The sequence below is a fragment of the Eulemur rufifrons genome, chromosome 14, assembly GCF_041146395.1.
Source record: "Eulemur rufifrons isolate Redbay chromosome 14, OSU_ERuf_1, whole genome shotgun sequence".
NCBI classification, from domain to species: Eukaryota; Metazoa; Chordata; class Mammalia; order Primates; family Lemuridae; genus Eulemur; species Eulemur rufifrons.
In genome coordinates, this window is record NC_090996.1 from 1,741,875 (window position 1) to 1,755,388 (window position 13,514).

Sequence of the window (13,514 nt, forward strand, 5' to 3'; positions counted from 1 at the left end):
AAAGGAGTGTAACTGTATAGCAGTAGAATTTTGGTATGTGATTGAAGTTAAGTTGAAATCAATTCAAATTAGATTGTTGTAACTTTAGGATGTCATATATAATCCTCATAGTAACCAAAAAGAAAATATACACAAAATGAATTGAGAATGGAAACAAAAATATCACTGTAAAAAGCAACTAAACACAAAAGAAGTCAGTAATTGAGAAAATAAATGACAACAGTTGGTAACTCTGACTTATTAAAAATTCCTGTGCTACATAAATCTGGAACCTCTATTTCACATAACATTTGAGCTGAAAGAGAAAAATAACAATTTTATTCATAAGGTTAAAAGATATGTGAAACAAACACTAATATTAAGAAAAAATTATGGAAATAGCCAAAATATGCCTTATATTATTATATAATATCATGTTTTATACCTTTGGGAAAAAAAGAAAAAATAAAACATAGTTCTTTTTAGCATGAATGCTTCTCTAAAAATATACCTATGGATCTCCCATTATTACTTAGAAAGTCCATTCATTCTCAAATGCAGCAGAGTGATAATTTTTACAGGGTAAATGTTATTATTTTTTATATATGGGATAACATTGGTGATTTCAATTTTAATAACATTAGATTAAGATGAAAGAATGAGAAGATAAAAGCCCCTCAGCAGTGTAACTCATAAGCATGTAAAAAAGCAGTAATAAATTACATTATCTTGTAAAAGTCAATGATCTAAATTAAACTGTTCATGGATATAGTATAGCTGATGTACTATCATTGTGTCCAGTTATTCAACTAATAATTGCCACCATGTGTCTGGCATTGTTCTAGGTCTAGGAATGGACACATAAGAGAACAAAAGAGAGTTCCTGGTCCTTGTACCATTTCCATTAAAAGATCTTGTAGTAGAATCTTTCTTCCCCCAAATTATGAAATCTGTAAGATGACTTAACAACAATATAAAAATCATTGTTGATTTACCTCCCTTTCTGCATGTTTTTCATATAAAACTTTTTCATGAAGTAAAAACTTTATAAGGGATAATATTTTAAAAAATATTTTGAGACTAAGTTACAACATTCTAGTATCTTGAAAAAAATGCTGCATTTGAAATGGATGCAGTGATAAATTTCAACAGAAAAATTGTTGGAACTCTTTTAGAAACATGAGAAGAGCTCTGTGTACTAATCAGATGCAGTTGGAGTAAACAGAAATAAAGACCCTCAAAGTTATCATTTCAATACAATGAGTCATGGTGAAAATCAGCCACTCTCAAATAGGTGAGCTAACAAAAACATTTTATGTGCAGGAAATTCAGTATCTAAAGTCAGATGGATGTTTTCAAAAATACAAAAAAATCACTTCATTTTCTGTAACTTTGATAACTTTAATACATACCCAAAATATATAAGGCATATTATCATCCAAATACTACTCATGGCTTCCCATTTCTTTTTTCCTCCATTTTGGCAAATATTTATAGAGTGCCATCTTTGTGTTAGTCTATGTTCTACATGCTGGAGACCTAGCATTTAACAGGATGGACAAGGGACCTGCTCTCAAGGAGTTCACGTTTTAGTTGAGTAAAATATACAATAAGCAAACAATTTTTGAAAATTAGAACTGCAATTAGAGCAAAATACTGTAAAGACAGTCTCACAGAAAGATGGGATAATGGGGGTCTACAACAGATAGAATGGCAAGAGAGGACTATTTCTTGCGATCTTTGTCTTTCTTTGTGTTGGTGCACACCTGAGTCTGCAATGTTTCAGAGGAAGCCTTCATTTTATAAAAATCTATCATTTCTTCTTCCAATTGTCTTCTCTCTTCTTCAAGCTTCATTATCTCCTCTTGTTGGACCCTTTTGAGGTGTTCAAACTTGTCCTGTAGCTGTGAAACAAATGTGCAATTATGACTCAAAGCACAGTGTGGCAGAACATCCAAAAGAAAATGCTTGTCTTTTTCTGGTTATCAAACATATCCTCCACGAAGTCTTTTATAATAAAGATTGATAAATCCATGATTACTAAAAACATGTACATTAAGACATAGCATTGATTGTGAAACAGTACTTTAGACCTAGTAAATACGTTTTGAAAGAAAGTCCAATAATTTTCTTGTTAAGTAAAATTAGGTCAATTGTAGAAAAAAAATTTCAAGGACTTCATTCAGTTACTTTTAATTTCCTCACAAAGTCTAATTTAATTTGTGGGACTTAAAATCAACTTAATTAGCCATATGAAGGAGGCAATGTCACCTTGAATTTCATTAGAGGCAGACCTAAGTCTTTAACACAACTTTGTTTAACAACATAAGGATTGCTTGTGTGCATTACAGAAGGTATGTTTTTTTTAAAACCTATGGCTTGATAGCATAAAATCACTGAGAAAATATTTCACTTAAAGGTGGGAAGGCAAAAGTAGACCTGAGAGAGAGCTAAACTTCATCCCAATACATAAACCGTTCAAACTTTAACCACTCAAAAATGGAATGGGTGGCCGCCTGAGTCAGTAAGCTCCCTGACCTGAGAAGAATTCAATGACAGAGTGATTAGCTGTAAGTTTTGAATGAGAAGTGAAAATAGATGATTGATAAGTCTCTTATAAATCTAAGAGATTTATTTCATGCAATGACTCTTCAGAAAATATCCATTATTTCATCAATACTTGCTGGTTAAAAGTGTTCATGCTTTAAAAGCACGCACATAGTAATTGTGTTTCTATGTGTTTAAAGATTGAGCCAGGGTGTTTAAAGATTAGCCTGTGTGTACACATAACTTTGAGAGGGAATAGAAGGTTGCTTGAGACATGGAAAGGGTGGAAATGCAGCATCTTCTATTGAGTAAATAGCTGTGTTTAATAGAATGGAGAGCAACCTATGCATAATAAACATTACCAAATGGTACAGTAATATGTGATTCATAAAGTTGATTACAAATTTCTGGAAAATTAGAAACAGGAAAGCCTCAATTATGCAGCGTAATGTGGTTGTAGCTTTGTGTTTCACAGGTTTTAATAACAATAATCTAATACATGTGTGGCAGGTATTTAATTTAAATGTATTTTCAAATGCTCAATAGATTAATAAGCAATGGTTCTTTGGGCTGTTGATAACTAGTCATCAGTGCTCTCAAGGGTACATATTCACTGACTTGGTACTCTGATGCCAGCTCTGCCAACAGTGCTTTTGACATGTACTGCTGCTCAGTGATTCTTTCTTAAATTTATTTTTAGTATATGTTGCAATGATTCTTTTTTATTGATTCATTTTTTGAAATTAGAAAGCAATGATAAGGAATTTTCCCCTTTTTGTAAAAGTACATGACTTTAATCATCTGTTAGGGAGATCTCTGTATCTCATGTTTTCTTTCCATGCCTGGACTTCCTGAACATTTGACTAAGTTTCCCTGAACCAAGACTCCATGAGACACATTTGAGATGCAAGCCAATTTCTCTTGCTCTGTATTACAAGGCTACTTCCCATTCCTTTTGCTTGAATGGTTCTAATGTAGCTGTGTTTTTATTGTAAACCAAAACATTTTTGAAAAAGAACAAAATTGTATAATTTGTATCACCTGATTTAAGAACTCTTACAAAGCTATTGTAATCAAGACAGTGTGGTGTGGGCATCAAGGAGACAAACATACCAATGGAATAGCATAAAGAGTCTAGAAACAGCTCAAAACTTATATAGTATACTGATTTTTCAATAAAAAATTCAAGTATATTTCAGTTAAGGGAAGATAATCTTTTCAAAATGTGAGTTCTAGTCAATTGTATATACAAACTCAGAAAACACTTTCATCCATACATAGCACCATAAAACAAAAAATTATCTCAAATTGAATCTTATATTTAACATAAAATCTAAAATTATAGGCCGGGTGCGGTGGCTCATGCCTGTAATCCTAGCACTCTGGGAGGCCGAGGCAGGAGGATCGCTCAAGGTCAGGAGTTCAAGACCAGCCTGAGCAAGAGTGAGACCTCGTCTCTACTAAAAATAGAAAGAAATTATATGGACAGCTAAAAATATATATATAGAAAAATTAGCCGGGCATGGTGGCACATGCCTGTAGTCCCAGCTACTTGGGTGGCTGAGGCAGGAGGATCGCTTAAGCCCAGGAGTTTGAGGTTCCTGTGAGCTAGGCTGACGCCACGGCACTCTAGGCCTGGCAACAGAGCAAGATTCTGTCTCAAAAACAAATAAATAAAAATAAATAAATAAATAAATAAAATTATAGAACTTCTACAAGAAAAAATAGAATAAAATCTTTGTGGCTTTGGTTTAGGCAAGGACTTCTCCAATAATACAGCATCAAAATAACTTCTCTTTGAAATGCTGTTAAGAGAATAAAAAACAAGAATCTGACTAAAAGAGTATATTTGAAAATCATATATCTATAAAAGGACTTGTATCCACACTGTATAAGTAACTGTTAAGACTCAATACTAGGAAAACAACGTCAAAAAAGTAGGCAAAAATTTTGGAAAGACAATTCACCAAGTAAGATATACAGATGGCAAGTATGCAGAAGAAAACGTTGCTCAATATAATAGTCTTTGCAGAAACGTACATTAATACCACGATGAAGTAATGCTGTCCTGGAATTTTAATACACTGTTAGCAAGAATCTTAGTATAGATACTTAGTATATACTATCTTAGTATAGTATCAAACATTTTTGGAAAATGGTTTGACAATTTCTTAATATATTTAACATGCACATGTCATATGATCCAGCTATTCTTCTCTTAGGTATTAGCGCCCAAAAGATAAAAGTATATCTCCATACAAAGACTTGTATATTGTATGAAGAATGTTCAAAGAAGCAGTATTTGTTAGAGTCAAAACCTAGAAGAACCCAACTATTCGTTCAAAAGGGGAATGGATACGGTCAACTGTATATACATATAATAGAATATCACACAACAGTAAAAAATGAACTACTGATACTTGCAACAACCTGGGGCAAATATCCAAAAAATTTTTCCAAGTGAGAGAAGAAGGCAAAAAAGTACATAATTTGAAATTCAATTTATATACACTAGGAAATACAAGAGAGGAGCCAAGATGGCCGATTAAAACTCGTGGGACCGTCCCGGCAGAAGAGTTGAGGATTGGACTGAGGAGAACGGAGAGCGATTACTGCTCAGAAGTGGACCTCAGGGACGGACACCAGGGAGTCTGGGAACACCACCAGGAGGAGCTGAGCAACGGAAAGGGAGGAGGGAAGAAGGGAGCAACCAGCGCGAACTAACTCCAGGGAGTTCTGGAGCCCAAGGAAAGTGTAAGCGGTTTTTTCTTCCTCTCCTCACCCGGGTGGCTCAGACCATTATGGGACACGGGCTCTCATCCCATGGGGGAGTGTCACGAGTGAACAAAGAGTTGGCATCCCTGCATCTGGACATCCTCCCCCACCCCCCTGCACTCCTGGCATCCCGGGAAGTAATTTTGGCTCAAGCTGCTCGTAGCCACGTGGCCGCACCCAGCGCACAGCAAGCACCACAGCGCCTCGCGCTCAGGAACTTGGCTACGTGCAAGGATGCAAGGAGAGCGCACGCCCTGCTGAGCCTGCCTGTCAGCAAAGTCCCTGCAGCCGAGCAGAGAGGAGGCCAGTCACTCGGCCCTGACCGGGGCTCCGAGAGGAGGGCAGATGGGTGCCACCCCTACAGCTTAAGAGTGGTCCAAGAAGTCCGTAGCCCCTCCCCCAAACCGTAGCAGCTGGTAGATTTCTCTGTGCAGAGTGACCTGCTTTCACCGCTGGGGACATGTCTTCATCCCCATCCTCCTGCCCACAGGCATTTGGCACATTCACCTGCTGACAGCGCAGATGGTGGGGTGGGTCAGTGTGGGAGAGAGAACCCAGTTCTGGGGTAGGGTGGCAAATGAGAGCCTGTGCCCATCAGGAGGGTGTGGAGGAGCTCAAGAGAGCAGGGTTCTGTGGGTGAGCCCCATCCCCCCCGTCCCCTGCCGGAGGGTGCGATGGGGCTCACCATGGCCCTGGTGGAGACTTCTGAGGATAGAGAGGCCCACCTGCCTCACCTTGGGTAGAGCGGCAGAAAAGGGGTGCACAGCTGGAGATAACCCTGTCCACCACTGACACGTGGAGACACACACCAGTTGGCCAGACACATGAACTGTGGGGTAGTTCGAGAGCCCATTTTGGATGGAGACGAAACACAGTGGACTGACCGATCAGAGGGGAAAGTGCCCGGGTTTGTGAAGAGGGAAGGAAAAACCTGGCTAGAGACCTCAGCAATCACACCAGTTGATCCCTCCCTTAAGAGCAGCCCTCCAAGCTTGGAGACATAGCCCTGAAATCCATACTAGTGGCTCCACCTAGTGGCAGGATAAGCAACCATAGAAGCTCACATACCGGGGATTTCGCACTCCAGCTGCAATCTATCTTGTTCCTACCCCCAACTCAGGGAGGGATAGGGTCCAAGAAACCCCGGGGAGCTACAAGGCCAAAGTTTGGGGCATTCGTATACCCCAACTGGGGGACCACAGCCTACCACAGGGACAACAGATTACCTTGGTATCTGGCTCCTCCATGCAAACTACAATCAATGACAGAGGGTACAACCCCATGGCTAAACATATTGCCTTCCATCTCAAGCTATTAGGGAGCAGTTGATTTATACCCACAAGCACAATCCACCAGCTGGGAGCTTAAGCTGGGGAACAAAACTCACTACACTCCATTGGGAAGAGGTGAAGACATCAGGTCAGACTTAACCCAAGAGGTTCATCGAACTTGCTAAAACACCCCAAGGCAATACAGGACCAGCACTCCTCTCCTCAGCACTGTCAAGAAATGACCCTTGGGGACTTGGAGATAGGCCATAAACCAGCTCTACCAAGCTCAGTTATCAACCAAGAAGCCAGATGAGAAAGAATCTGCAAAAGAACTCAAGAAACATGAGAAATCAGAGTGAAAAATCACTCCCCAAAGAAATCATTAGCTCCTCAGCAACGGATACCAACTTAAATGAAATGGTTACAATGACAGATGAAGAATTTTGAATATGGATTGTAAGAAAGCTCAATGGAATTCAAGAGAAAATTGAAACCCAACACAAAGAAGCCACAAGAACAATGCAGGAAATGAATGAAAAATTCTCTAAAGAATGGTGCTGGGAAAATTGGATAGCCACATGTAGAAGACTGAAACAGGACCCACAGCTTTCACCTCTCACAAAAATCAAATCACGGTGGACAACAGACTTAAACCTTAGGTGTGAAACGATTAGAATTCTAGAAGAAAATGTAGGAAAGACTCTTACAGACATTGGCCTAGGCAAAGAATTTATGAAGACCCCTAAGGCAATCACAGCAACAACAAAAACGAATGGGACCTGATTAAATTAAAAAGCTTCTGCACAGCCAAAGAAACAGTTACGAGAATAAACAGACAACCTACAGAATGGGAAAAAATTTTCGCATACTACACATCAGATAAAGGACTAATAACAAGAATCTATTTAGAACTCAGGAAAATCAGCAAGAAAAAAATCAAACAACCCTATCAAAAAGTGGGCAAAGGACATGAATAGAAATTTTTCAAAAGAAGATATAAGAATGGCTAACAAACATATGAAAAAATGCTCAACATCCCTAATCATCAGGGAAATGCAAATCAAAACCACAATGAGATATCACTTAACTCCAGTGAGAATGGCCTTTATCAAAAAGTCCCAAAACAATACATGTTGGCGTGGATGCAGAGGGACAGGAACACTCATACACTGCTGGTTGGACTGCAAACTAGTGCAACCCCTGGGGAAAGCATTATGGAAATACCTTAAACAGATTCAAGTAGACCTACCATTCGATCCAGCAATCCCATTATTGGGCATCTACCCAAAGGAACAAAAGTCATTCTATGACAAAGACACCTGTACCCGAATGTTTATAGCAGCACAATTCACAATTGCAAAGATGTGGAAACAACCCAAATGCCCATCAATTCATGAATGGATTAGTAAATTGTGGTATCTGTATACCATGGAGTATTACTCAGCTATAAGAAATAACAGTGATATAGAAGCCCTTTTGTTCGCCTGAAGAGAGTTGGAACCCATTCTATTAAGTGAAGTATCCCAAGAATGGAAAAACAAGCACCACATGTACTCACCAGCAAATTGGTTTCCCTGATCATCACCTAAATGCACATTTGGGAATGACACCAATTGGGTATCAGAGTGAGGTGGGGAGTGGGGGGTGGGGGAGGGGATGGGTGTATACCTACATGATGAGTGCGTTGCACACCGTCTGGGGACTGGTCACGCTTGAATGTTCTGACTCGGGGGATGGGGCTGGGAGGTATAACTACATGATGAGGGCAATATGCACTGTCTGGGGAATGGACACACTTGAAGCTCTGACTCAGGGGGATGGGCGGTACATGGGCAATATATATAACCTGAACTTTTGTACCCCCATAATAAGCTGAAATAAAAAAAAAAAAGAAAGAAAGAAAAAAAAAGAAATGAAAAAAAATACAACTCAATAAATGTCAAACCAAATTAAATGGAATTTATTAAATCAAATGGAAAACAGTTATGATTAATAGACTCCTGGTGTTTGACAGCCACTGTTTAGACTGTTTGGAAGGGTGTTTTATTTACTTCTCAAAAGCAAGCAACCAACTAAAAATATGCAAAATAAAATATTCAAATAAAGATATGCAAAATCTTAAAAAAAAAAGAAATTGAAGTATTATGGAAAAAGCAAGCAGAAATACTGGAAATGAAAGAGGCATTCAAGGAATTACAAAACACAGTGGAAAGCCTTAAGAATAGGCTGGATCATGCAGAGGAAAGCATCTTATAGCTTGAAGATAACACCTATGTGCTAAACAAATCAGAAGAAGAAACAGAACACAGAAGCAAGAGACATGAACAAAGCACACAAGAAATATGGGATTATGAAAAGAGACCAAACATAAGAATCATAGGCATCCCTGAGTGTGAGGAAGAAAATACACAAGGGCTGGAAAATCTATTTGTAGGAATAATTGAGGAAAACATCACTGGCCTAGCCAGAAATCTAGATATCCAGGTACAAGAAGCACACAGGACTCCTGGGAGACTCCATGTGAAAAGGCAATCACCACGTCACATAGTTATTAGGCTGGCCAAAGTAAACACGAAAGAGGCACTCCTTTGGGCAGTAAAGCAAAAACAGCAGGTAACTTAGAAAGGAAAACCTATCAGACTATTGGCAGATTTCTCAACTGAAATCTTACAAGCCAGAAGGAACTAGGGATCCAACCTCAGTCTTCTAAAACAGAATAATGGTCAACGTAGAATTCTTTATCTTGCAAAACTAAGCTTCTTATATGAGGGAGAAATAGACTTTCCAAGACAAGCAATCACTGATGGAATTTGCGAAGACCAGACCTGCCCTGCAGGAAATACTCAGACCTGCATTATACACTGACCAGTGCAACAGACACCCACCAGTATAAAATCACCCAAAAGATAAAGTCCAGAACCCTGATTCCACAATGGCTCAAGAGGTAAAACAAAACAAGACTCTATCCAACAGTATGAACAGAAATTTACCCCAAATATCAATTCTCTCAATAAATGTGAATGGCTTGAATTGCCCACTGAAGAGACATAGGCTGTCTGAATGGATAAAAAAATACAAGCCAAGTATCTGCCGTCTCCAGGAAACAGCCAATCTATTCCTTTAAGTCAGGCATTAAGACCATTTATTTATATTCAAAGTTAGCATTGATATGTGAGATATGGTTCTGTTCATTGTATTGTTTGTTACCTATTTGCTTTGATTTCTTCCTTGTGTTACTGTTTTGTAAGAGCTGTGTATTTTAACTTTTGGTGTTTTTAGATTTGTGTGTATCCATTGTTGTCTTCCACGTACAGAGCACTTTTAAGCATTTCTTGTAGGGCAAGTCTAGTGGTTACAAATTCCCTTAGTATTTGCTAGTCTGGGAAAGATTTTATTTTTCCGTCGTTCATAAAACTTAGTTTTACAAGATATAAAATTTGTGTCTAGCAGTTAGTTTGTTTAAAAAGACTAAAAATGAGACCCTTATCCCTTTTGGCTCATAAGGTTTCTGCTGAGAAGTCTGCCATTAGTCTGATAGGTTTTCCTTTGTAAGTTACTTGATACTTTTATCTTGCACTTGTAGAATTTTCTTCTTCACTTTGACTTTGGCCTGACTGATGCCTGTGTGCCTTGGTGATTTCATATTTACCTGAATCTTCCAGATGTTCAATGACCTTCTTATATTTGCACGTCTAGATCTCTAGTGATACCAAGGAAGTTTTCCTCCATTATACCTCAAATAGGTTTTCCATGCTGTTTGCTTTTTCTCCCTCTCCCTCAGGGATACCTATGTTTCTTATATTAATTTGCTTTACATAGTCCCATATTTCTCAGAGAGATGGTTCATTCTTTTTTTTTTTTCTTTTTTATTTCATCATATTACAGGGGTAAAAATGTTTAGGTTACTTATATTTCCCTTGCCCCACCCAAGTCAGAGCTTCACGTGTGTCCATCCCCCAGATGGTGCACACCTCACCCATTAGGTGTGTATATGCCCATCCTCTCCTCCCCCCCATATGCCCAACACCCGATGAATGTTATTACTATATGTGCACTTGTGTTGATCAGTTAAAACCAATTTGATGGTGAGTACACGTGGTGCTAGTTTTTCCATTCTTAGGATACTTCACTTAGTAGACTGGGTTCCAGCTCTACCCAGGATAATACAAGAGGTGCTATATCACTATTGTTTTTTGTGTTTGTTCTTCTTGATTCTTTTCTCTTCATTTTTGACTGTGTTAATTCAAAAGCCTTGCCTTCAAGTTCTGAAATTCTAGTTTGTTGTCAAAACTTTCTACTGTATTTTGAAATTGCCTGAATGACTCTTCCACTTCCAGAAGTTCTGTTATATTTATTCTTATAGTAATATTATCTATCTCTTTAGTGAATTTTTCATTCATGTCCTGTATTTTTTTTTTTGTTTCTTTATGTTAGTTTTCAACTTTCTCATAAATCCTATTGATTGCATGTGTCTATTTGATAAAAAGTCTTCTTTTCCTTTGGGTATGTAGTGGGATTGCTGGATCAAATAGTAGGTCTACTTTTGGTTATTTGATGAATCTACATACTGTTTTCCATAGAGGTTGTACTAATTTGCAATCTCACCAACAGTGTATAAACTGTCCTTTCTCTCTGCATCCATGCCAACATCTGTTGCTTTTGGATTTTTACATAAAAGCTACACTTACTGGGGGAAGGTGATATCTCATTGTGGTTTTAATTTGCATTTCCCTGCTGATTATTGATGTTAAGCACTTTTTCATATGTTTGTTGGCCATTTGTATTTCTTCTTTTGAGAAGCTTCAGTTCATGTCTTTTGCCCACTTTTAAATTGGGTTGTTTGTCTTTTTCTTGCTGATTTGTTTTAGTTCTTTGTAAATTCTGGATATTAGCCTTTGAATGGATATGAAGCTTCTGAATATTGTATCCCATTCTATAGGTTGTCTGTTTGCTCTGCTGATTGTTTCATTAGCTGTGCAGAAGGTTTTTAGTTTAACCAAATCCCATTTATTAATTTTTGTTGTTGCCATGATTGCCATTGAGGTCTTAGTCATAAATACTTTGCCTAGGCTGATATCCAGAGGATTTTTCCCCTATATTTTCCTCTAGAATTCTTATGGTTTCATACCTTTGGTTTAAGTCTTTTATCATGTTGAATTAATTTTTGTGAGTGGTAAGAGGTAGGGGTCCTGTTTCATTTTTCTGCATGTGGCTATCCAGTTTTCCCAGCACCATTTATCGAAAAGGGCTTCTTTGCCCCAGTGTACATCGTTGTCTGCTTTTTCAAAGATCAGTTGGTTGTAGGTAGATGGTTTTATATCAGGGTCCTCTGTCCTGTTCCATTGGTCTGTGTCTCTGTTTTTGTACCAATACTATGTAGTTTTGGTTACTATAGCCTTGTAATATAGTTTGATGTCTGGTAATGTGATGCCTCCAGATTTTTTCATTTTGCTTAAGATTTCTTTGGCTATTTGGTGTTTTTTCTGATTCCAAATGAAGCATAGAATTTTTTAAATCTATGACATATGAAGTATGACCTTGGTAATTTGATGGGGATTGCGTTGAATTTCAAATTCCTTTTGCTAATACAGACATTTTAACAATGTTGATTGTAGCTACCCATGAGCATGTTATATAAAGACAGAAAGGTTCTGGCTTATGGACCTGACTCTGAATCCCAGAAGATCACTCCTTGACCATGCCAGGGAGAGGAGAGATGGCCCTGAGTTGCCTTTGGAGTGCTTAGCAGGTTTGATGTAACTCTTGGCTTACACTGCTGCCCCAGCTCCACTCTCCATGGCAGGTTCAGTTGGGAATGTACCCGTGTTGCAGAGAAACAGGCTTCTCAGTACTGATCAGTTTTATGGTTTCTGGGGGAAGGGCCTTGGACTCCCTGTACTGTTCTTATGTCCTGGGGGCACTTTATTCTTCCTGTCTTTCCAAGCCACCAGCAGGTGGTCCCATAAAACACCACTGCTGTGGCTCCACACCCAGTGGCAGGTTTGGCCAAGAGTATGTCCCAGCTGAAGAGCAACAGGCACCTCAGCACAAGCACACTCATGGTTGCTATGGAGGGGTGCTATAGTACAAGCTGGCCTGAGCCAAAATTACTTTCTGTGATGCCAGGAATGGCAGAGGTGCAGAGGAAGAGGCATATACGTGTAAGAATGCTGGTTCTTTGGTCTCTTATGGTTCTCTCTTTGTGTGCGGGGTGCGGGGGGTGAGAGTTTTGTGTCCAGCTTCTCACTAGAGTTACCCTACTGAGGGACAGGAGCTCCTCTTACCCTTTCACTGGGCTCTGGGCCTCTCTGGGTTTGGTCCACACTGCTGTCCTCTCTTCTTTCACTTCCTGCTTCTCAGCTCTGCAGCCTTTCCTGGTGGGGTACCCAGACGCTTCTGATGTCTCTCCCCATGGTCCACATCTCAGTTAAAATTGTTCTCCTCTCTCTTTAGTCCAGCCCTCTACCCTTTAGCCAGGACAGTCTGACAAGCTATGTTTCTGGTTGGCCATCTTCTGTCCATAAGCCAGCCCTAGCATGCCTGGCTTTCAATTGAGAGGCCAGATGTGAAGGAACCAGAAAAAGAATTCCAGAAATATGAAAAATCAAAGCAAAAGGACATCCTCAGAGAAAACAGTAACTCCTTACCAATGCATACCAACCTAAATGAAAAGATTAAAGTGAAAGCTGAAGAATTTCAAATATGGATTGTAAGGAAGCTCAATGAAATACAAGAGAAAATAGAAACCCAGAACAAAGAAGTCACAAAGACAATGCAGGAAATGAATAAAAAATTCTCTAAAAAAATCAAATTATTACAGAAAAACCTAACAGAACTTCTGGAAATGAAAAATTCATTCAAGGATTTACAAAATGCCATGGAAAGCCTTAAGAATAGGCTATAATGGGCAGAAAAAGAATCTCAGGGCTTGAAGATAACACC

At 38.8% G+C, this 13,514-nt stretch overlaps 1 protein-coding gene across 1 annotated transcript in view; it reads right to left on the reverse strand.

Annotated features, from left to right (window-relative positions):
- Positions 1-1,703: 1,703 nt before the first annotated feature.
- SEPTIN14 (septin 14) overlaps positions 1,704-13,514 on the reverse strand; it is a 74,991-nt gene continuing 63,180 nt past the window's right edge. The window contains exon 10 of the mRNA XM_069485860.1: positions 1,704-1,883. Coding sequence (XP_069341961.1) covers positions 1,704-1,883 — 180 coding nt within the window. The remainder of the gene's footprint in view (positions 1,884-13,514) is intronic.